The sequence below is a fragment of the Ambystoma mexicanum genome, chromosome 2q, assembly GCF_040938575.1.
Source record: "Ambystoma mexicanum isolate Mex_15411 chromosome 2q, UKY_AmexF1_1, whole genome shotgun sequence".
NCBI classification, from domain to species: Eukaryota; Metazoa; Chordata; class Amphibia; order Caudata; family Ambystomatidae; genus Ambystoma; species Ambystoma mexicanum.
The window spans coordinates 1,100,346,849-1,100,372,770 of NC_090924.1; the positions used below are offsets into that span (position 1 = coordinate 1,100,346,849).

The window sequence follows — 25,922 nt, forward strand, 5'->3', positions numbered from 1 at the left end:
CACCCCTCCCCACAATCACTCAGCTTGGCGGGTTGGTGCCTGAGTTCAGGTCTTTAGAACATCTTGGCTTGTCCACGGATAACATGCGCATTATCCAAGCGGCCAGAAAATCTTCGACTAGGTCCCAGTACAAAAGTAAATGGCTTAGGTTCTGTCATTGGTGTTTAGACAAGCAGATGGACTCTAGGTGGGGTACAATTGACACAATACTGTCCTTGGTATCCCACCTAGCAGAGTCGGGAGTTCATGTTCTGTCATGTAGAACTTATCTTCCGGCGGTTTCCGCCTACCTATCTACGGACCAATGTTCTTACTCTCTGTCTAATCCAGTGGTTGAGACATTTTGCAGGCTTGACGCGCCTTTATCCTCCGATTCGCAGTCCGCACCCGGCGTGGGATCTAAATGGGGCCCTGATGGCATTGTCCCATAAGCCTTTCGAACCAATGGCCACAGTGGACCTCAAGCACCTCTCATGGAAGGTGTCCTTTTTGGTGGCTGTCACTTCGTCAAGGCGCGTGAGTGAACTCCAAGCTTTGTCGGTCGAACATCCCTTCTTGGTTTTTCACAAGGATAAGGTGGTCCTACAGACAAACCCTGCTTTCTTGCCGAAGGTGGTTTCTGAGTTCCACCTAAACAAATCTATTTCCTTGCCAGTCTTTTTCCCGAACCCCTCTTCAGAGGCGGAAAGGGTTCTACACTGTCTGGATGTTAGAAGGGCTCTTAAGTTCTATCTGGACAGAACTTCCGAATTTAGGAGCTCTTCTCGGCCTGCATTACAGGGTCTTACACCATTCAAGGGCTGTAGCCTCCTAAAGGTATTCATGCACACCTGGTGCAGGGCATGGCAGCGCGGTTGCCTTTCAGAAATATGTACCTTGGGAGACCATCGCAAAGGCGGCTACTTGGGCCTCCCCATCGGCTTGTTGTAAACATTATTGTCTAGACCTGATGCCCAGTTTGGTCAGGCTGTGCTGAAGAACCTGTTTCAGTAAGGGTTTTTTTCCATCCACCCATAGTTCCTGTAAGGAGTGCTTGGGAATCTCCCATAAGTATAGAGGAAAGGGGACGGGACATAGGAGTATAACCAGGTTACTCACCACTCTGACCACCTTACTCCTAGTCCATAGTTCCCTTTCCTCCATAAGCACGTCCGCCGTCCCCTTTAATAAGGTTCCTCTATTATTGCTAAAAGGTCTTTGGCCTGGCGATAGAAAAGGACTGATGGGCGATGCGCGGGGCGGAGCCAAGATGGGCGGGGTTACGGCTGCAAGCCGGGCCCCGCTTAGAAAGAGAGGAAGGACAAAAACATTTTTTTGGGAAAATTTTGGATGCCTTTTACAAAACGCTCCGGTCCCGTCCCACAGGACGGAGGGATGTCCCATAAGTATGGAGGAAAGCGGACTATGGACTAGGAGTAAGGTGGTCACTACAGTGAGTAACCTGGTTAAACAGTATCATGATTTATGTATCTACAATTTGTGACAATTTGTATTGTTTAAGAAAAATTGTTAATTGAACTGTAGTTTAAGACACTGATTTTCATTTCTATCGATATTTAAAACATATACAACGTTGATATAAAGATTGTTTTAGAAAAAACAAAGGTCACAGTATTTGATTACTTAACTTGTTAGTTATTGTGTGTGCCCCTGTTTGCGCCTCGTTACTTTCGAAGGGCCTGTTTTTGTTTCAATTGCCACGTCAGATAAACGGCTCTGGTGTTTGTTTGTCCTCTTTCATGATGTGCGAAAGTGTTAAAGTTGGAAAAGAGGGGGTAGAGTGTCTGAATATGGATGGATGGGGATGGGGAAAAGGTGTTATAGGAAGAGGGAAACCGCGTCTCACCCGTCGGTGTCCCACTTCCACTCCCTGAGGACCTCCCATCCAGATGATCCTCCCTCACTGGTCCACACCCAGAAACTGGATACAATAGCGATGGCCGTGGCCTGGCCACCTGGATGACAGATCCCCGGGGACTAGTCAGGGAGACACTGTCAGTTTTCTCACAGTACCCTAATAATAAAAACTATCAATTGTTTGCTAATCTATGGCACAATATGATGCTTTCTGGACACTTTAATGTTCATTACTGAAATGAAAGCAATAAACACTCTGTAAAGTGGATGGGAAATTGTCTATGTATTGTGAGAAACCTGAAGGCCCTCTCAAAACTACTCCCGAGGATGCTCTACTCAGGTGACCAGAGAAGGACCATCGATTTTGGATCCCGATCCTAGGGGCGAGGGAGGTTCACCTGGGGGGAGGTTCATTGGGGAGCGGGGGCAGGACAACGAGACATGGTATGCCCCCTTACCTAACACAGACTTACCTCCCTTCCCTCAGCCTTCATGGGTCACTAACATTCATGCCTTAATTTTCTCCAGTAAGTACTTACCAAGTACTGAGAAGATGAAGAAGCAACTTGGAGTAATGTACAATTCCTACTACAAACATCACTCTAGTACTGGGACGAAGAAGAGCGGTATGAAGACATCCAATAGTGAAGCTCAGGCATGTCCCATTGATTGGGTTAATTACGGCCAGAAAAGACAAATCCACGACTGACACCGGAGTACCTTTAATAGGACTGTGTTTAAAGGGAGGAGGCCCAAGCATGCAGTCAGAGGAGAATCGCTGTGTTGGAAGGAGATTCAGAAGTCTGAGCACTGTCATCGATCCCGGAGGACTTAGAGAGAGACGCTGTCTTTGACGAGACCCGGAGGCAGCTGGGGCTGCAGAACCAGCCAGGAGCAGGGGAGATGTGGTCCGCGTCTATTGTAAAGCAAGAAGCCAGGAAGGAAAGTCAGGATGTGCCCGATGAACGTAGCGGTCGGCTTCCCCACTATGGAGAAGGAGAGCGGGAGCAGCAGGAGTCGCCATTGTGCAGATGCGGAGAGCCGGTGAGTGTCAGAGGACACGGGAAGACCAAAGCGCTCCCAGGGGATCGCAGGCATATAACGGTCCAAGTAAATGTGAACTGTAGTGAATACCAAACTGAATGGAAATTACTATTTAAGTAAAACCATGTTATATTAAATACCAAACTGAACTGAAACTGCTAATTGAGTATATTTAACACCAAATTGAATTAAAATTGATATTTGGAAAATATCATGACATATTGAATAGCGAACGAACATTCGAAGTTAAACTAACATATTGAAAATCACCACTGTGAGCAGAATTAAAGCACATGGAAAATTGAACTAACACTTGAGCTTTCTAACTTCCATCGTGAGAGAGAGTCAGAAGTTTGTGTCAAGGCAAATACTGATGCAGAATAGTATTACCTTAGCCAAGGACAAGACACGTGTGAGAAGTCGAAAGCCCAAGCAGAAGAGCCTGTGAAGGGGCCAAACAAGGCTAAGGGAACTTGTGGTTGCCAACCTGTAATGGGTGGACCCTGTGGTCTGACAACTGCACCTACACCAGAGAGTTCCCTACTTTAAAGACCACAAACATCACAAATCAAGCCAAGGAGAAGCCTAGGGTTCCTGGTTGCGTGACCTATAATGGGTGTACCGTTTGGTCTGACAACTGCTCCCAGACCAGAGAGCCCTAACTGATGATAAGCAAAGGACATTGAGAGTGAGCAGCGAAAAACTATGAAACACGTGGGAAGGTAAGCTGGAAGGTGGGTCAAGTGGACCTATTGCTTTCTGGAATTAAACATTAAGTGGATGAAATTAGTACAAGTGTTACAGCAAAGCCCTGGGGAGGGGAAACCTGAGAGTTGGAAGAATTGAGAAGCACTGTCTTTGGGAAAGAGACCCTCAAAACCCCGTTTTGGTGTGAACTGTACTGTATTGAACTTGGGGATGGGAAGCTCAAGACCTGGTGGGACATTGTTGAGACAAGCAGCTATTGAAACTGTGTTGAACTTGGGATAGGGAACCCAAGAAGAACTTTAAGCTAAAAACTTTTGAACACTATTTTTGTTGGCTAAGAGAAACCCCCATACCATGTTTATTCCTAGATGTGAGGGCAAGCATAGGCTTTGACACAGACAGACTTTTGATTTGGACTTAATGGACACAGACATCCCTTACTTTTCTTTAGGTAGAAACATTCCCACCATAGTTATAGAGCAAGTTAGGCATTACACCATCCTGATAATTAATAAAGACACTACTATTGAAGTAATAATCAGCTGTCTGTGTTCTCTTTTGATACCATGCCTGTCTCACAGTATGATAGTGCACTGTGTCCCTTGCATCAAATAAACTTTAAATAGACAACTCTTGGTATTTAAGTTTCCCATTAATACTCTTTCAACTTTGTTGGTGTTTCCAAACATTTCGTAATATAGCAATGGCAGTGCTCATCTACATCAGGTCTTCATTGTTTTTTCTTTTCTGCAGCACATTACTTCAGATAGCTACATTCCGTGCCTTGGTGACTTATGCAAAGCCCTCTGGGAAGTCATGCTTAGTTATTATAGAACAATGGAGTGGCATGAAAAGCATGACAGTGGGCAAACTACCCCAGTTTCAGGTGAGAGAAACCATTACCTTTGTCTATTTACTTTTTCAAAAATGAGTGTTCAGCAAGCTACTGTTTGAATTAAGCCTCCAGAATGAAGAGACCTGATCCAAATCGAGCAATTGGGAGCACTTCTTTGGGAAAGAATTAGGGGATATTAGGACTATGAGGGCAAAGAAATGTACAGAAAGAACAAGGAGATTGGTATGAAAATGATAGATGAATGGATCAGGTGGAGGGACATGGGGAAGGGTGACAGGAAGTTAAAGGGAGAAGTGCCACAGGGATCTGGTACAACTCATCGTTGGCCAACTAAACGCATCTGGTTTCCCTGCCATTGTAGCGGTGTGTTATGGAGGCAAGCCTCTATAACCTTTTTCTACACACCCACTGCTTCTCCAACCCCACTCGTAAATAAAATAAAATACCCTAAAACCATACCCACCCTCAAAATGCTGCAAAACAGTGCAACAAAACTACTACAATGAGTTGGGCCAGTACCGTGACACAGGTGGAGAGAGAGGGTGAATGTGGTGAAAGATATTCACCAAAACCAACCGATAGGAATAGTTTCTTGCATAATCTTAGTTTTCACCTAAGAACATTAATCACAAACTTACCTTGCAGATGTTACAAGTTGGTAGATTAGTTGCAGAAGATGCCTGACTGGTGTTAAGCCAACCAATGGTAACTAAATGTGTGCAGTGTGAGTGGTTATCCTAGATCTCTGTTAGATAGCACATTGATGAAAATACTTCAGACGGATCGATCAGAATGACTTCTTCCTTAAAGGACGAAGGAACTACCTGAACTGAAAATTATTTGGATACTTTTGCCAATTTGACATTAAACACAAAATATCATGTATAACCAGATGCATGTCAAATATTGGAAGTGGTAAAAAAATGCTGTAATGGAGAGCTGAGATGACTAGACTTGCAGAAAGAAATATTATGCATTGAGAAGATGTGCAATTTGTTGCCCCGGAGCCTCTATGAGGAACAGGACATACATTCTTTTTTGAATGATTTTGCATTTTTAATTTTATATTTTACTATAAGCATTATCAGCATACACCATCTTGTGTTTTTGCATCAGTGTTTTGAAAGCGTCCTTTGTGTGCTGCTCCCACAGCACATGGTCCCCATTGGGGATACTGGTGGTCCCACAGGACTAAGCATACAGCACCTCTGTCTATTATGTACATTGATCAATGGGTTGGATAGCAGATATTGCTTTCTCTGTGTTCAATTTGAATTATTTTAGTCACTTTCAAAAATTGTTTCTCTTCATTAATTCTTTATTTGGTAGTGACAATATTTTTAATGTTGGTATTTTTTTCCTATATTGTTTTGTTAGGTAGCAAGGAGCTATTTTTTGTATTTTTGCATTACTATTAAATCTTCCTTTGGGCATTGAGTCTTTTTTCATTTGGTTATCTTTTCTATTTCTATTGAGCGTATTCTTTGCCACTTGCTATTTTTTTCTATTTACATTAATGTGACAGGGTCCGGTACCTGACAAGTGTCAAGAGAAGATGGGGACCCCTCTCAGCCTGGGGTGGGGAAGCCTACCCCTAACCACTCCTGCACCAGAGGCGGCATGTGAGTTTTGAGAGGGCCCCACCAACCCAAGTCCCTGTCCCTTCTACATGTGCCTGCATGTTTGAAATGAGTACCAACTTTTCTTACCGCATACCTGCATTACACAATGCTGCCCAGTCTTTTAGGTCTCTAGTCCCCAAAAGGCATGGTAGGGAATGTGAAAAGAGCAGCCGGAGTGAGACCGCAAGGGATGGTGAACTAGCGGAGCACTGCTCACAATAAAGTAGCACTTTCGCCGCTCTCTATCACAAAGGCATGTAGAGTACCATCAATAGATGCGCCGAACAGTACGCTCAAGAGAGAGGAGGGCCACGTGCTACAGACTTTTCACTTACCTGCAATGAGATCATGGAACGGTCCATGCCATCAGGTGGCGGTCCCAGCACTCTGTGCGTTGCAGAAATTCAGGTCACCTGCAACCAGGCCTCACATCAAAGAGGCCATCGCAACACTCAGAATATTACGAACAGGGACATTGCCTATGTTGAGAGCAGGCTGCCATTCCTGGATACCAGCAGACCTGCGTACGAGAGGGGGGTGGGGCTGAAACCCCTTCTTATGTGTTTGCTCACCTGTATTACCTCCCCTGGGTAAGGGAAAGATAGATGTTGGCCTGGGAAACCAAGTATGGGATTGAGCCAATAGAGAGGGAAGGTGGGGAATAAAAAGGGGCACAAGGAACAGGAAGATGTGGATTGTTCAGACGAGGTCAAGTGAGGAGATGGAAGACAGAGAGACCAAGCAGCGAAAGGACTGTTTACAGTAGCGGGAAGGAGTGCTGAAATAAGGTGATGTATTGGGTGGTGGGAGTAAGTGTCAGCTACAGAAAGTGCTTTCATTATATAATGACAATGGATACTCACCTACTTGTGGTTATGTCAGCAGAAGGTGAAAATGGAAAGCCTCCCACACAGGTATCCGGTATTTGGATAATATGTGAAACGCGTGGAATCTGGTAAACCCTCCTGAGGAATGAAACCCAATGAAATGACAGGGCACCAGCCCAGTTGGAGTGGTCTCTCCATACAGCAATAAGATGTCCTGATGTACCACTTTGGAAGAGAGATCAAATGGCACATGGACAAATGCAAGAATCGAGGTAATCCTTTTACCGCTCACACGCTCGCATTAGAGAGGATCCTGGCATTCCATAACAAAAGGCAAAGGGAAGAACCATGTACATGTGAAGGAAATGCTACGGGGAAAGTGCGAAAAGGAAATGCTGGTATGGTTGGGCTCAGATTCACAAAGAGAAACAAAAACCTCAGCAGTAAAGTTCCGCTGTGAAAACAGCAAAAGATGCAAGTAGAAGGCATGCTGTAGAAAGTATGGTGAATGAGTTGCAAACGATGTAGATATCTCGAGGGGGGTGAAAGTCTTGACGTTCCACGACGAAGGGAAAGCAGAGAGAAGCTAAGAACAGAGGGAGGTAGTGGCAAGGGAGATGGGATGGGAGAAATAGGAACAAAGTGGAGAAGGAAATTAGGATACAGAGAGAAGGCTATGAATACTTACAGGAGCGTAACAATCGAGAAAGAAGAGACGCACAGGGCTGATTGCAGTGGTCTCTTATACTGCTGTTTGGGTGTTTCTGGTTTCCTCAGAGGAAGCTGGTCACCATTTAAAAAAAGACTAGTCTGCTGTAGACGATTCACGAAAAAGGGAGCAAGTTGATGCCATCTTGGAAGAGGGATGTAAACATCCCACTTTCATTCTCTTCCATCTTCTCCAAAGGGAACAGGAGGGGAAGTGATTCATGACAGTAATTAGTACTTAGGTTTGATTTTACATCTAAAGTTTGTAAGTAGGGCTAATAGAGGGACAGTAGGGAGTGAATGGTGCAAGAAAAGAAGAGTGAATGTGGGAGAAGACTTGGGTGGAGAGTAGTGTAGAGAGGAGAGAGTAGTGTGTAGAGGGGAGAGTAGTAGTAGCAAAGCGAGGGGAGAGAAGAAGTGATTTGGAGAGGGGAGAGTAGCAGTAATAGTATGGAGATAGGGGAGTAGAAGTGGTGTGGTGAGGGAGAGGAGTGTTGCAGAGGGAGAGACGGGAGAGTATAAGGGAGAGATCGAACATTGGACGGAAAGACATGAAGAGCAGTAGAGAGGGAGTGCAGAAGGAGAGTTCGAGGTAGAAGAGATGTTGGGTTGAGGCATGAGGTGGAGTGAAGAGGAAAACAGTGAACAAAAGTGAAAAGGAAGTTTGGACTGTCTGGGAAACCTGAGGGTTTCCTCCCAAGAAGACCTTGAGAATCCCTTATTCAGGTGGCCAGGAATGGGCTGGCACTCTCAGATCCCAACCCTGGGAGTGGACGAACGAGGGAGGATCACCTGGGTAGGGGAGCCTGGGGTTATGCTTGGCGGAATGCCCCAGGTGAGACTCAGTATTACATCAGCAAAGAGGACAAGGAGGACGAAGTCCTTGAGGCTTTTATAGGTTGTTCCAACTCAACCTCCTTTACACCCAAAGAATCTCCCTTACCAGAATCCAACATCCCCTCTGCATATGGTAAATCCAATAGGAACTCAAACCCTGCCTCAGTAGGAAACTAAACCTCCCAGAATCCCTGTTTTCCCGTTGTGTACCCGAATACTCCCAGTCATTCTTCTCCACGTCCCTCTGATTATTATTTCCTGAACTCCCAGTCTGTTTTCACAAAAAACGACCTCCTCCACAATCCCCCCCTATTCATTTTACAACCCCTATAAATCTCACCTTTCCGAGTTGACCAACCACTCCCCCTTTTTCTACAGGAACACTTTCTCACACCGTGGCAGACAACGGACTAACAACAAAGTCATTTACCTGACACATCCCAACACAAGGGTCAGGCAGAGTCAGGCAATTACCAATAATTCCACACACCTGACGGCCCTTTCTCTTCCCCATAGAGATAAAAGGGGGCGCCCGAGAGCACAGTTTGAGCACGGCCGAACGCACCAGGAAGCAGCTATTCTGGGCCGGCAGTTCAAATGGAGGAGAAAGGTGGTGAGACCTGAAAGGACGACGAGAAGGGAATTGCCCTTGCCCTTTTCAACTAAGACCCGCAAAGCCCCTGAAAGAGAAAGATCGGGGAGTCCAGCTGGCGTGTCATATATCAGATGTCAGTGGTGTCCTGAGCCCTCCCACTCTGATAACCAAGGCGGGGAGACACACTTGCTCCCGTAGTACCGCCCTTGACTCCTGAGGCAAGAAACGCCAACTGGTTCAGCACGGCCGGTGAGTCGGAGAGAGAGCTGATAGAAAACCGGACTGTGTTGAGCCCAAGGTTGCGAATGGCAAAATTGTATGAACTTTTGAACAAAGAACTTGTGTGTGAAAGCTTGAAAGAAAGTCCAGTGAAGGACCAAGCAGAGTGGTCAGGCGCAGGGTGGGTGCTCATTCGAAGGGCTCTGGCTGCTCTGCTTTGTTGAGACTACAATAACCAAGAGGCCTTGAGGAAGGCCGGAATGAGGTGTCAAAGGGGTCCTACGAAGGTCGAGCAAAACACCTCGTACAATCGAAAGTCTTTGACACGTTGAGACACAACATAAACAGTGTTAATAGAATTGTGTGTGGCCTTGCTGGGGGATTTAAGGAAAGCCCGACTGGGGGCTGAGACCCAGACTTGGGTAAAGGGAACAACCTAAGGAGGTCTAAAAGGATTGTCTTGTGAACTGTTGCAAGTGTGAACCCGACAGAGGGATGCCCAGAGAAAGCTTGGGGAAGGGAACCCCGCTTTTCTGATGAGATGATAGAATCATGAACTGTGTTACAATGGCTATGTGAAACCGATGGGAGGGATGCCAAGGGAAAAGCTAAGAGAAGTAAATCCTGCATTGTGATAAAGCAAAGTGAAATGTGAGATATTTGGCAAACGTGAACCTGGCTGAGGGATGCCAGAGAATCAAGGTGAATAAGAATACCCCATGAACATTGTGTCGACAAGCGTGAACCCGGCTGAGAGATGTCCACAGTGAATGGTTGTTTAAAAAGACATTGTGACTCTTGAATGTTACAGATGTTATATGGTGAATGAAAGGCTGTAGTGAACCCGGCTGAGGGAGATCCAAAGGCGAAGCGTAATCGCCCAACGTGAAGATTCATTGAAAGGAACTTTGGTTTGTTGTTTATGGTACTGAGAGAAGGATCGGAGCACAGCAGAGGGAGATCCTAGTGGTTAGAGAAACTATCCAATGTACTGAAGGAACCTTTGTTTTTGGTGGTTGTGACACATCGGGTCCTCTGAGGCAAGTGACTTTATGTGGAGTGTGCTGTGTTCAAGAGTCGCGCCTTGTCCCGTGCTAAAAATGTGGGGAAGGGAGACTCAAGCCATACATCCTGATTTAACATTTGGTGAAAACTTCTTTCTTTTCTTGTGAACATTATGCCATAATCTTTTATAACGTAGCGGTAAGGATTGGCAATAGGTTTTTAAAATGTTTATTTAAAATTTTATTTTACTTGTAACAAACAATTTTGTTCTCTCATCCTGAGAGGAAAGAAAAGGAAAAAAAGAAAAAGCGAAAAAACAACACAGGTCAAAACAACTACTGTAGTTGAGATAAGAAAGAGATTCCCATCAAATGTATAGACTACCATGGCACAAGCAATCCTCATTAAGCATGGCATCTCATCTGTCTATAGTGTCATTTCTCTTTCTCTGTAATGATTGGTAACACAGGGACATTTTTCTCTAGAAAATCGACTACAGGAGATGTCATCGGAAGTGATTACTAGATAACAAATAAAACCACCGATCCTCCCTATTTCCATTAATAGGAGCATATTTCCCCAAGTACAAAGATCTTGAATTGGAAAGTATGTGACATTCCGTAATTAGATGTTTTAGGGATTCCACTGCAGAATTACAGAATCTACAGCAGTTATCATTGGTATCTTTATCACGTCTGTACCACAGTACGTCTTTCGTTTTGTATGTGTTCAACCGCAGTCTTAGGAAACGGTTGCGAGAAAACGTGAGGGGAATTTAATTAGATATTTCAGTAGATGGTCTAAGCTGTTCGCTGCTGTTCCCAAATATAAAGAAGATTTTAGCTGAGACCTTCTTTCATCATTTTGCAGCCAGTTCCATAGTCTTAGTTTTTTTTTGCTATTTGGGGGGTGGTTATAACGGTTTCCCAATTTATTGCTGCACAGTCCAAAATGTGTTTTATTTTAGCTGCTCAAATTTGTAAAAGTCCTGAATGAGGAAATGTTGAAGAAGAAGCCAATATTTGTTAGGCTTGCGCTTCATCAATCAGAAACATTTTCCTTAGATTAGTAATCGATCTCCATAGGACTACACCATGCATAGAGTCAAGTCCAAGCTCATGTCTAATGAGGGTCATGGAGACATAAGAAGGCAGCCTAAAGACTTGTCTCCAAAACAGACCTTCAAGGGTAGTCTATAGTTGATGTCCTAAGTTCCAACCTGCTTCTGCTCCAAACGTGATTGCTGGAATCACCTTTTGGAGATAGAAGGTCAAAACTGGTTGAATTGAGAATTTAGCATAATCAGCATGCAGCTTAGAACCTTGAAGTGCAAGTCTAGTCATCCGGAGTTTCCGGTCTTCTACCCAGTCTCTTTCACAGATAGAATTATTAAATTGTATACCCAAGTAGCGGATAGAGGGAACCATTTCAATTGGTATACTTTCAATTAGCCACTTAAACTTCTTATCTTTCTGTTTCATTGCTCCCCCAACTACGAGAATCTTGGTCTTTCCTGTGTTGATTTCTAGCTCATTGGCTTTTGAATATACCTGGAGCTTGGTTAGCAATCGCTGTAATCTAATTGGTGTCGAGTTTAGTAGTACTATGTCGTCGGCATAAATTGCCCAACTAATCGATTGCCCATTTATTTTTGGTGGGAAGCAATGAACCCTCCTTTAGAGCATCAGAGATATCAGAGGTGACCAGCTTGAAAAGGAGTGCTGCCAGCGGGCAACCCTGTTTGACTCCTTTGTTAGTCTTGATATATCTGATACTTCACCCAATTGATTAATTCTTACTCTGATTGATGTGTTCTCATGTAATGCCATTATTGGCTGCAGCAAAGTAGATGGACAGGACCAATGTATTAACTTTTCCCATAGTTTGTCACGATTAAGTGTCGAACGCCTGTCTCATGTCGACAAAAGCGAGGAACACTTTTTTCTTTCCTTTGATGGCCTCTAATTTCAAGATGTTGAGTATCAAGAGGTTTAGTTCTGTTCCTACACCCTTCGTGAACCCCGTCTGTCGAATGTCCATTACACCGGCGTTCCTTGCCCACATTGATAGTTTACGTTGCAAAAAAGTGGCAAAAATCTTTCCCATTATATCTAATAAGGCAATTGGCCGGTAGTTTGCCAGGTCTTCACGATTACCTTTCTTAAAAGTTGGAATGATTAATGCTGTTCTCCACAAATTTGGAATCTGCCTTGTTCTTGCAATTAATTTGAATAGCTCTTCAATTAATGTTGCTTATTGATCTTTCTTCGATTTTAACATTGCATTGGTTAAGCCATCTGGGCCGGATGCTCGCAAGTTTTTCAAATCTTTTATCACCAATGCAATGTCGTCAGCCGATTCGGTAACGTCTCATTTAGTGCTTACAGGATAGACACATTTACTTTCTGGGGACTTACTATTTGAGAACACTTTCACAAAATGTTCCTGCCAGAGTGCCTTAGAGATTCCATGCATACATTTTGCTTCATGAAACACTGAATTGTTGTTTATTATATTCCATATGTCCTTTGACTGATGGCATGTAATCAATTTTAAGATTTGTTCCACTCGATCTTGGTCTCTTGATATAGCGGCAGTTTTTAGCAAATTTCAATACTTCATCATTCGCTGTCTAATACAATTCGCCAGATTCGGGTTCACTTTATTTTTTTTCAGCTGTCTAATGTCTTTGTGAATTTGTTTCTTTTGTGGTTGACTGTTTCACTAAAAGCATACAGCTTCTTGTATGAACAGGTCTTCGCCTGTGTAGCTTTTGTTTGAAATTGTATAAGGAATGAGGCATAGTTTATTTTGCTCTGAATTGAAACATGAGGTGATAGCATGTTTTCTCTTAGGGTATTAATTTGGTGAGCATTCATTTTTAATCTATTGGCTCATTGGTTTACTTCAAGTGGTGAAACATAGAGCACTTCTGTGATCTTCCTTACCAACATCCATGTTAATATCAGGATGTTATGGTCGCTATATGATGATTCTTGGACTTTAAATTGTTCAATTTTTGACCATAGGTTGTTTGAAATCCACATGTAATCAATTATTCTTTTACTTGCTCCCTGCTTCCAGGGGTAATTTGGGGGAATGTCACCATTTACCCTTCCATTCAACATTTCGCAATTTCTTGCTGTCAATGCGGTTTTGAAGAGATGACCTCTGCATGACTGAAAGGTTGAATTATTTGTTTTAATACTTAAGAGCTTTTTGTCATCATCGAACCAAGAGAAGTTCAGATCACCGCATAAAATGACAGACAGCTTGGTGTATTTTGTCATGCAGGAATCAATCAAATCAGTAATTGAGTGTATGAACTTTAGGGATGCTATCATCATTGGGTTCCAATATGTGTTGATTATCAGCAGTTGTTTTGTGTTTTTACAATCTCTGCCATCAAACTGCAGCACTGTGCCTTGAACAAAGAGATTGGGATAAGATATTTGCACTATGCTCCATCCATGTGCATTATGTACCATTGTGAGTAGGCCAGAGAAAGGTCTACCACATAGATTATTCCCTGCAGGATTTAGTAGGACAGAGTAGCCATCTCTCTGAGGTACTTCACGCAACCAAGTCTCTTGAAAGCAAATTGCAAAGTTGTCATCCAATCTTAGTTGACAGTTTTGCAAAAGATGTACGAATCCTCCCTTGTTACAAGATATTAGGCTGCATGGGACGTCATTACTGTACAATGATGGTTAGTTTGAGTGAGACTCTCCATGAAGCACTGACTTTGTAGATAGGTTCTTCGGCTCTTTCTGAAGATCTTCATGAGTGTCTCTGTCTTTTATTCTGAATTGATTTCTCAGAGCATCTCGTCTTATTTCATTTGTTGTTCTTGTCTCAGAGCTCAATCTCACCATCATGTAGTAGTGTATATTGATCTTTCTGAACACTCAAGTCAAAGCTGTATGTTAGCAGCTCTTCCTTTGCAGCCATCAATGTATTTTCCACTGCTTGAGAATTAATGTGTAAAAACACTTAAGCAGAGCAGTCTTCTTTTATGTATTCAACAATCCCAATATCTTCCGATTCGATTGTTCTCAGCGAGGGAACGTTGTATAAGAGAGACATTATATTACTGCAGTTCAGATTAACTTTGTTCTCATCTGGAAACATGTTTTCTAATCAAATCTTCCAGGTTTTGGACCTCTTCTCCGTCGTCTGTATAGGACGCTCCATACATTTAAGATGGTTTTGTTTAAGCCGTTGTGCTGCAGTCATTTTTGAAATTAGTAACATTGACTCTGTTTTCTCTCCTGTTTTGACTTTGTTTAGATTTGTTTGCTGATCGATTTTGTTTTCAGAGCCAGGGTTTTTAGGGCCTGTGTTCGCAGACCCCTTGTCCTTGATCGTCAGCTGTTTATTTTCAAGGATTGAGGACCAGATGCTTTTTTACTGTGGTGAGGGTTGAGCCAAATGTGCCACTTTTTCTTGGTGAGTTGGAATTTCTGGTTCATCACCTAACTCGATTGAGTAAGTTGAACAATCACATAGGTCAATTGAGCCGTCTGTCGAAGCCACTGAACACTCTTCAGAGGCTACCTTTCTCTGTTTGTTTGAATTATTTTGAGTCTTCAGTGGAGATTGTTGTCTGACTTTGGATATTGTAATGAATAAGGATTTTCTTTTAGGATCATCCAGACTTTTTGTATTAGAATTTCTATTGAAGAGACCTTGTTTCTGTGGTGATGACAGATTTCTTACAAACTGTTTCGTCTTTGTTAAGTTATGTTTCAACTTAGTTTTAGTTGCCTTCCTTTGAATTTCAGGTCTCTTCAATGTTTTTTGCGCATTACAGACACTTTGTTTGCTCATTAAAGATTTTGCTGAATCAGAAAAAATGCCAAAAGTGTTTAACCCAGCTTTTGCATCTGGCACTTGTACATGTGAATTTTGTATGTTCGCATTTTCTGGGTTATTTTGATGCGGGGTTGGTCCACTTTGATCCAATTGAGCATTGCCAAGAGATAATGACTGTAGGTCATCTGTCGGAGTGGAGGCCAGTTGTCCAACAGCCTCTGCTTCGACAGGTCTCACTCGTTTATCGTTCTCTTTCATTTCTTTGCTTGAATGTTTTGTGTGCATACTTGCTATTGAATGAACCTTGTGGCCATTTGCCACCAAGTTTGGTCGAATAGCAGATGTTTCCGGGCTTGTTTTTTCAGCATGACAGAGCCATTTCATACATTCCAAGATGGCATCCATGAGAATTTCTTTCTCTGAGTGCTCCTTCATTGCTAGGTCGCCCAATCGATGTTGCCATTCAAAGGATATTTCCGATTCATGGTCTAATTTTTGTTGCAATAGAATATTACTCTGCTCAATTGTCACTAATTTTGAAGATACATTTAGCAGCTGAGTACTTTTGTTCTTCATTGTCTCACTTAGGGTCTCATACAGTTTTACAAAAGGGATTAGTGTTAGGGAAGTCGCAGCTAGCACATTATTGTGAATCTGGATCCCTGCTGCGACAGATAGATTTGATTTATCAATATTGCTTTGGGAAGTCTTCTGAGTTTTTGTGTTGTTTGAGGTTGATTGGCGATTTGCCTCTCCAGAATCCCTCAATTTGGCATTTGGGTGAACATTCCTCAAATCTGGATCGATGTTATGCACAGACTTGCGTTTTGTTTGTGAGGCCACTGGCGTCTTTGTTATTTGAAAAAGAGCCTATCAAGTGCGATGTACCTTTCCTTTCTAAGTGCAATGCTTGGTCTGTTGGCCACAGGAATGTGGATCTATTGCAATTAGTTATATTCGACCCTTGAATCCCTATTGCGTTTTTTTTCTGTTGCAGTAGTACCAAAACTGTTAATAAGTTTGTCTTTCACCACAAGGAAGTCCGCTGTTAGCTGTTCTGTTAACCGTGCTTCACGGCCGGCTATGTCAGCTCCTGGCGTTTCAGCTTGCTTGACAATTCCTTTCGCCTTTCCAAGCCCTATAAACCGTTTTTCGGCCAGAGGAGTGGACCTTGCAGACTGGGTCCGATGAATTGTTCGATGAGTTGTTTCACTCACGGGTGGAACAAATATAAAGTCACTTTGTTCTGCAGTAATGATTGGAATTTGTAGTTCTAATAGTTTGATGTCAGTGACATCGAAAAGAGACTGAAAGGAGGCTGTAGCTACTTGAATAGGGATTATGTTTTGAAGCTCTGCTGGTTTATTGAAAAAGGAGGCTTCAATATTGAGTTCGCTGCGCAACGTGCGCGATTCATTTATGGAAGTCAATGAGCTCTCCTTAGTCATTATTGCCTGTAATACCTTGATTAACAAATGTTTGTCTGTTTCTCGTAATTTGGCCTTTGCCATCAAGGATAAAGCAGATACTTGCCCCTGCGAGCAGTCAGGTGTCAGCAATGATATCGCTGATAACAAGGTTTCCGGTGCATTTACATTTGCATTTGCTTTAGAAGGTCTTACCTCTGCTGCGGCGTCTCCTGTTGCCAGTAGTACTTTCATTGTGCATGCCACGGCTGTCACAGCTGATGTTATGTCAATTTCAGGGTCAGCGTCAGAAGCTGCGTGAACCTCCACATAACTTACTGATTCCGTGCAGCGCGCTTGAAGAGTTTGTTGGCGCGTCTGTGGTCCGGTCGCCGCCATTCTTTGCTTCAGCACCGCTGCTGACGAGGCCGACTGGGGCAGACTGGGACTTGCTCTCGGACTCCGGCGCGGCGCTCCACGCCAGCCGACACCTTTTTAAGGTGGAGTTCGGGAGTTAAAGAGCCAGTCACAAACAAAGGCAAAATCCACAAAAGCACGAGTCTCGTCGCTGCAGCTCCTCTCACATAGAATAGTGGGGCAGACTGGTACTCGCTCTGGGCCTCCGCGCTAGGGATAGGGTTTTTAGTGTAGGCCCTGTTTATTTGACTAAGACACCAGTAGGACTGTATTATTATTATTTGATGGTCGTAGCTTGCTCCGATCTTAGATTTAGGTTTAGATTAGGTGTTTATCTCACCCATTTTTACAGTTTAATAAACAGCCTTGAACTTTGGTCACTTGTGTCTGTCTTGCTATTGCCACCATGAGTTCCTTACAACTGCTTTATAGTGCATTCAACAGTACATCAGACCCGCAAGATGCCAGATGTGGTCTTTCTTGCTTTTCCAAGCACCCCTTTCGGTTACTTTAGTCACCAATCACCACTCCAGCTATTGCTAGCTAATGTGGTCCCAGCTCCTACATACCAATGCCTGACTCTTAAACCAGTTACCACACTTGCACTTCTTATGGTTACATGAGTGAGGTAAGTCATGTTCCTCCCAAAAAGGGGGCCAGGCAATGTTTTAAAGTTGAAGAGGAATTGAAGAATCTGGATGCTTCCTATTTGTCTAGCTTTTATATTTTAGATGATCTACTCGAAAGAAGCATCACCGCTACCCAAAGAGGCCATGAACCCAATCCTATGCTAATGTTCCCTAACCTTTAAGATACGTTTAATATTCCCATTTTCCTATTGCCCTTTTTTCAGGCATAATATTCATTAGTAGCCTTGGAATGTTCAGCATCCAGTCAGGATACAGGGACTAGAGGCATTTTCTGCTAGGACAAGACTGAGCTCCCTGCTTTCTGATTGGCCAGCATTTTCACATATTCACTGCACCTACTTGTCACTTCCCATCTGTCCTGCGCTATTCCTCCCCCCTGTCCCCCTTAACCCTCCAGGATACCGATTCCATTTCTCCTGCTCAAAGGGTCAGTTCTCTCCTCAACTTGCCTCCCGCTGCGGGCTTCCTTCCTGGCCCCTTGGCCTTGATGGCTGCCTCTTCTGTTCCGGCCGCCCCATTGTCCTTTGTTTCGCAGTCAAGGCTGCCTTCACTCATTCACATTTCAGCTTTTGAAGCAGTTTTTAGGATGCCTGTTAGGGAGAATTCTCATTCAATGGCTAATTTCTCTTACCTAGTGAGTCCCCCAGCAACTTTGCTGGATTTTTGGAGTTTATTCTTTCACTTGGTAAGAGTGTACCTCTGTTTCCCACTCTTACCTGTGTTTTGCAATGTGTATTTCATCTGTTTTTGTGATTGTGGACTCAGGAGTACACCACTTCAGTAGCCCCCTTCTTTTTGCGTGTTACACGAAACCTTCAGTGCAGTGACACAGGGTTGTCTTTAGACTTTCCACCGACTCCACTTCTGAGGCTGACTACAGTCCCCCAGAAAGGGGTAAAGTTGCCATTTACTTTATTTACTTTACTTAGTCAAATAACCACAGATCCAGTACACCCCATCTTACTGCGAAGGGTTAATCCTTAACCTTTTTATCTGTACCTCCTAGAGCATTGTTTCGCTCTTTTAACATTTAGACTTGGCTGGTGGCAGTGGTATCTACCCTAGCTTTTCTACCGCGATTATACTATATAAACGTGGTATTGTTTTAGGCTATTATATTAGCCTCGAACATAAACCCGCTTGACCAAATACTCTTTCTTTTGGCCGCGGTTGGGTTTATTCGCCATTTCTTTTTGTTAAAGTCCTTCTTGTGTTTTACTTTCTTTGTTCACTGTCTTTTGGCGGGCTTCTAGGCCCTCCTCTAGGCGCCTGGGTGTCTAGGTGGGCTGAATGTGAGGGAAGGGTGTAGTCACCCCCTGCACAGGGTATCCTAGGAAACCCAAGTTGCACTTTGCCATGATTGGCTGAGGTGGTTGTCAGGGCTGGACAACCCCCTTGCTGCGTGATTGACAGCCAGGCTGTGTGAAAGGGGGATTTTCGCATAAAAGGCAGGACTCTTGGGCTGAAAGTCAGAGTCACCACTGAAACCGGAGAAAATGACAGCTGCTGCAACTATCCCGTCCCGGTGAAGCCCTGCTGCAGTCCTGAGCTATCTACCCTTCGACGACCAGAGAAGATCCAGTCCGGGGTCTTCTTCCCTTGAGCCTGGTGGGGATAACCAGCTCACCTTCGGCAGCCAGAGGATCCTCTTTGTGGTCGAAATCGCTGCACAGTGCTGTAGTGGTCCGGATAGCCATCTTAAGAGCCTCTCCTGTTTTTAAGGAGCACACCTTTTATTCACCGTCGCTGCTGCCTGTTTCATCTCTGTGTGGTGCAGTCCCCTCCAGACGTCCTCCTTCGTACCGAAGCTCGAGGAACCATGGGTCTGCAGGAAACTACCAGGAACAACTGCCGTGGAACCAGCTTCTTCATTGAATAAGGTACTGTGTTCTGCTTGAGGAATTAGGGTGAATCCCTTCTTTCCTCCTCCAAGGCTTGCATTCGTCTTCCCTCCTTCTTATAACTTTTGCTTCCTCTGTTGACAATATCCAAGTACTCCTGGCAACGGTGAATCTTGAACTGTCCGACTGTATGATTCTCGACAACAGGAACCCGGTTCCACTTGACACTGGCTCCGGCCTATTGACTCTTGAATTTCTGTGAACGAGTGTTCTCTGATTCTGTCTGCCCTGACAAAAGTATTGCCTATGATTTTTACCCCCAACTCTCTCTGGTTAACTCAGGTGCTAAGTGTGGTTTTGCCCCAGTAACATTTCTTGCAGCGGATATGCGTATCTTTAGTAAGACCGAACTGTCATTACTGTCAAAAAGTGATCGCATATGTATTCCCGGTAACGTCTTTTGTTTCATAACACCGGTCCGTTAAAACATAGGGTACTTACCTTGAGTTATACTTACCAAGTGAATTGGTTGGTTGTAGTGTATTTTACGTGTGATTTTGAATTAATAAAAGTGTTGTGTTTATAACAAATGGTTTGAAAATAAATGTACTTATATTTTTTTTACCTGAAACCTTGAGTCAATATTTGCTTGAGTCACAGTAATTGTGGTCCCTTTGTGTAATCTCTGCTACTGCTCATATACTCTTGAGATAAGCCTGGCTTCTCTGCTACTGCTACCACTTTAACATAGTAGTACAGGCTTGTACCAAAGGTGAACTTGTATTACCACTTGTAGTCTTAATTGTGTGTAGTGGTCCCCAACTTCAACACCATATTACCCCAACCAAAACAAGAGCGAACACTGTGAGAGATACAGTGGTGGTGATGTAAGGTTCTTGATTTACAGCAAACAAAACCTCTACCGCAGTGCAAATAGCAGCAGTACGATGGGCAAATTCAAATGCATGCTTCTCCTCATTATGTATGGTTTCTAGGACATGCAAACTGTCTGTCACTTCCTCTACTTCTTCAAGACATTCAAAATGGTGTGGCACTAACTGGTACATCGTCCTTTCATCAACAGTCTTTTTTTCGATGAGTTTTTTTAATGAAAAATGTTCACTGAAAAAACTCTTTGGAAAATATAGGGTGGGGGTTGGGAAAGTGTATATAAGGGGTGGGGAGATCTGGAATAGAGAAAAAACAATAGGGGATGAAGGGCTTAGGGAAACCCCCCAAAAATAAAAAAGAAATTATTTTGATGTGTTTTTTTGTTGGAAAATATTAATTAAAAAACCTATTGCATATCTGTCAAGTCGTGGTTGTCGCGTGGAGTATGAATACCTCCGTCCCCAAGTACCAGCCAGGGAGAGTAAATACACTCACTAACCGATCTTTGGGGCCACAGGTTGCTGGAACAATGGCACCGGGTCTCCAAGGCTGAAAAGGAAACAGAGCAGGTAAAGAGGTAAGCAGAGAGTGTCAAATGGCAAGAAACAATAAAACAAATATCTACTTTGACCTACACAATGGGAGACTGTAACTGGCGCTGAAGCGGGAAGATAACCAATGCCCCGCTGTACAGGAGGCGTGTTTCCCATCCAGCATGATGCCAGCGAGTGGGTAAATGGTTCCAGCAGCCAATAATGTCCTTCAGATGTAGAGAAAAGGGTGACCCACCAGCAGAGACAGTACAAAAGGTCCAAACGGGGTAGTGGTTCCAAAATGCATGAAGTTCAAGGGGGAGTACAAGAACAGTCCATTGACCAGTCCGGGTCCAGCCAGAGGTAGCAATCCAAAATAATCAAGTGCAAGGGCAAATCTAATAGCGTGGTCCAAGTTGTAAAGCAGAATGTTCAGAAAACCAGAAAATCCAAGAAGTGCATGGGTCGAGTAACCTGAAACACCACACGCTGGCAAAAGCACAGCAGAGAAGCATTGTGCACGGCGCCGTGAAGCTTTTATCTTGTTACCCAGGTAACCAGTCACGTGACCTCTAACATTTCCTGGGCGTAAATGCAGATGCTCTGCGGGCGTCCTTTAGTCACCAGGGCAGCTGCCACCAAGACCGCGGCTTGAACCGCAACAATAATGGTCTCTGCTGCGTCCTCCAACGTTTCTTGGGGAAGGAGGTACCATCGGGGGGCATGACGAGGCCAGCATAAACACAGGGTCGGCGAGCAGCTGAGTAACAGGTAAGCCAACTCTGTGATCGTGCAGTGCAAGCATGCATGACAATATCTGATTCTGGTGGAGACCAATTCCACACATAAGTCCTTTCCCTAAACAGTTTCTTACCAACACTACCTGTCCTTCATATATATATTTTTTTAAATATGTTTATTTTAAACCAAGGCAGGATGACAACCATGCAGCATAAACAAAGCATGTAACACATTTTCAACAATCCCCTTCAACTCCCACCCGCTCCCCCTCCGTTCTTAGTCCAAGGACTCGTCCCCCTGGGCCACCCACTCTAGCCCCGCCAGTTATGTTCCCCCCTCAGGAGTCCACCTGGTCCCTCAGGGCCCACCGGCTATTGACGGGCTTATAGGTCGGTGCAGGGAATTTCTGGTCATACTCCAGTACTGGGGCCCAAATATTCTGAAAGCGTTGGAGGACTCTGGCCCTTGCCGCTGTTACCTTCTCTGCGATCAATATGTCCCATAGCTTCCTCCACCACTAAGATATGAAGGGGCCATCAGGGGATTTCCAGAAGCGAGCAAGCATAATTTTCCCCGCTAGGAGACATTGAGTCAGCAGTTTCGCTCTGCTTCCGGACCGTGGATAAATCCCAGGGACCGGGACCCCCAGCAGGATGGGCTCAGGTTCCAGCGGGAGAGCCGTCCGGATGATCTGTTCAATAGTCGCCAAGAAGAGTTTCCAAAATTGCTGGATATTTGGTCATGTCCACCACATTTGGAAGAAGGAGCCCGGTTGGCCGCACCCTCTCCATTAAGTATAGTCCACCCAGGGGTTCATATGGTGAAGCCTGAGGGGGGGGATAGAACCGACGTAGCATGATCTTGTGTGCACATTCCCTGTGGTGACACAGGTCGATGAGGAGTGTGTTCGGGTCCAGATATCAACCCTTGTCTGGTCCTCAACTGGGTGCCCCAGGTCAGCCTCCCACTGGGCCATACATCGGGTTTTTGAAGCCAGGAAGTCACCCAAGAAACGTCTATATAGAGTAGAAATCCTACCTCGGGCTGGGAGGTCCTTAGTTCGAGGAGGGTGAGGGGACGCGTGGCTGCCCGGAGGGTTTGGGGGTGCGAGCACCAATGACGTAACTGGATGTACGTAAATCTGTCTCTTTTTCCTGGAGTCGGAACATTTCCTTACATTGTTCAAATGTGCAGGTTAGGGGCGCTGTTGCGCGGCAATCAAGATGGCCGCCTAAACGCCGTGCTCCGGACCAGCAGAGCGCTCGATCCTGTTTTGATCTGCCCGACGCCACCTGCGGACCTGCTTCCTTTACCCGATCCTTCGGAAGCACCACTACCGCGGCTGGGCGCAGCCTGGGGCCGCTGCGAGCCCCGAGGATGGGGCTGCGCCTCTCTTTCTTTCCTGCAGCTGCAGCCTTCCGCCCTCCCCGCCCCGCGGCTCCGGCGGCGTCGGCCCTCCTCTGACCTGAGGCCGCGGCGCTGCGGGCCGCTTTGGGGGAGGGGCGCACGCCCGGCGGAGCGCGCCGGATTACTGTGGCCGGCCGGGCCTTTCCTCATCCCTGTGAGCCGCTCAGCCGGGACCTCCCCAGACCGCTGACTCTTCTCCTTCCTGGTGCGGCTTGCGGGCGCCGACCGGCCCCGGGCCCTTGGTCCGTGCCCTGAGGGGCCACTTCGACTCCGTGGCAGCTTGGAGGTAGGGGGAGCGCGGGGGGGGGGACTGTGCCTGGCCGCTGTGATCCCGGCTCGACTGCTCGCACCTACTATACCCTGCGGGTGTCTCCCCTGTGCTGGGACTGGCGCCACTGCTGGGCCTGGGACGGCGCTGACCCCCTCCACCCCCCTGCCTTTCTTTCGACGCCGCTAACCCCTGCTGGAAAACGGACCTAGCCACTGGGACCCGCGGGGCCGTGCTCCATCTCCCCCCGGGCTGCCTGCGCCCTGGGGCTGCGGCGCCGGTGATCACACCGCGTTACTGCCTCCACAGGATTCCCTGAACTACGCGCCTGCCACTGTGTGCTGCGTCGCCTGGGCGCGCTCGGGCCCACTACACCAACCTCGGCGACATCTACCCTCCAGCCCTAGAGGGGTCACAACTTCCACTCTTTACCCCCCGGACTCGGGCTGAGCCCACTGGTTGTTCCTTGCCTACATTGCCCCGGTACACGCATTGGCCCCGGTATCCCGGAGGACGCTCCTTGGCACTAATATCTAGCTCTCATCTCTCCCTCTTCTCTCTCCCTGATACACGTAAAAGCCAGGATGATCAAGGGAGGTGCGAGGAAGCAGAGCTCCATCAATATGTTTGCGAGGGCTGCGGGGAAGCCATCTGAGGAGCCCACCGAGCCGGCCTCCGATGCCCCCCTCGACACAACCCCGGATTCCCGGAACATGATGGATTTTATACGTGAGGGTTTCACTGCTCTCCACTCCAAACTTGACGACATGAGCGGTACCATATCCTCTATTAAGGCCCACATTGAGAGGACGGACAGCCGTGTATTGGAGGTCGAGACGCGGGTCGGCTCGGCTGAGGATGCGCTGGGGGCTCTTCGCACCGAGGTTGTCGCTCTCTCCAACCGAGTCACTGAGGTGGAAAAGAAAAATGAAGATTTGGAATCTCGCTCGAGGCGCAACAAACTCTGCATCATCGGGGTCCCCGAGGATGAAATTCATGAGCCAATGGAGGACTTCGTTAAACGCACACTTCTGTCGCTCCTGGACGAGCCCGAGCTCTCTCCACACTTCGCAATTGAACGGGCACATCGTGCCCTGGTGGCGAAAACTAGGCCTGGTGCCCCTCCTCGACCCATCATAGCCCGCATATTAAACTACCGCGACCGCGACGCCCTCCTCAGGGCTGCGAGACTCAAGGGTGAGCTACTTCTGGGCGGTGCTAGGATCCATCTTTACCCCGACTTCTCAACGGCGGTCCAGCGGGAACGCAAGACCTTCCAGGCAGTGAAACGCAGGCTACGAGACCACTCCATCAAATATGCTATGCTTTATCCGGCCAAGCTTCGCATAGAGCACTCCAATCAGGTGTTGTTCTTCACGATTCCAGAGGAAGCCTCCAAATTCATTGATGAACACTTTCCTGGCTGATCCCTTTCCCCTGATCTCGGCACAGCGGTGATCCTTGGTCCCCGACGGGAGGCGCATAGGTCCTCCCGCCCCCCCTGAACTGGGGCCATGTCAATCCTTTATCCCGCAACCTGCTTGCTCAGTTCAAACTTCAGTGCTCGCCCGTAGTGCCTTTGGCAAGTACTTTGTCCAATCTGCATTTCTCCTCCATCACGGACTTCTCATGTACTATTTGCTCTGCTGCAACCCGGAGCGTTACGGCCAGTTGGTCCTTCAGACCCCCAGGCGATGATGCCTCTGCTTTGGTTTTGTTTACAAGGGGATGGGCTGGTCATCCCTCTGATTGGGAGGGGGTGTGGGTGGGGGTGGGCTATGTTGGGGATGTTGGGGTTTTTGTTATTGAAAAAGTGGCGATGGCAGCGAAGGCGAACTGTGCTGAGGCATTTTGGATCTGTTCTCGTGGAACTGTTAATTTGACCCCTCGGTCACGGACATTCTGCTTTATTCTTAATACCGCCATACTGTGATTGAGAGTGCCCTGACCTTTATGAGCTGGAATGTGCGGGGTCTGGGGAACTATAGGAAGATGAGACAGCTCCAGCTGCAGGCCGAGCGCCATCGTTCCAAGATTCTCTTCCTTCAAGAGACTCATGCTCGTTCTGTACACTGCATGCGCTTCGCCAAGTCCTGGGGTCCTCACAGGTTTTTCACCGATTATTCTTCCCAGAGCCGAGGAGTCATGACCCTTATCCATAGGAGCCTTCAATTTTCCCTCATCTCCTCGACAATTGACCCCCAGGGTAGATATGTACTTCTCCACGCCATGCTGCACCACAAGGAAGTGATTCTCCTGAACATCTATGGCCCTAACCTTGATGACCCGGAATTTTATGTGCAGGTCACCTCCCTTCTCGATGGTTTCCCCCTTGTCCCTATCCTCTGGGGTGGGGACTTCAACACGATCTTCGATGTAGCCCTGGATAGATCGGGCTCCAGGCCACGTCACCTCTCCAGGGCGGCTTATGCAGCGCTGTCCTCCCTTCCCCGTCTGGCCATGGTGGACGCGTGGAGGTTCTTCTACCCGGACTCCCGCATCTACTCCTTTTACTCCTCGGTTCACGACTCCTATTCTCGTATTGATAGGTGGGTCATCTCTAACATACTGGTCAAAAGTGTAACTCAGCTAATGATCCTTCCGAGAACCCTTTCTGACCACTCTCCCGTCACCATTACAGTAGATTGGGGCCCCGATCCCGCCCGCACCCGACA

At 46.1% G+C, this 25,922-nt stretch overlaps 1 protein-coding gene across 2 annotated transcripts in view; it reads left to right on the top strand.

Annotated features, from left to right (window-relative positions):
* The window catches only part of VPS50 (VPS50 subunit of EARP/GARPII complex), a 2,190,829-nt gene that overhangs the window by 932,914 nt on the left and 1,231,993 nt on the right, over window positions 1-25,922 (top strand). For both annotated transcript variants that reach the window (XM_069648466.1, XM_069648467.1), the window contains one exon: window positions 4,363-4,495. In XM_069648466.1, the coding sequence (XP_069504567.1) occupies window positions 4,363-4,495 (133 nt within the window). The remainder of the gene's footprint in view (window positions 1-4,362; window positions 4,496-25,922) is intronic.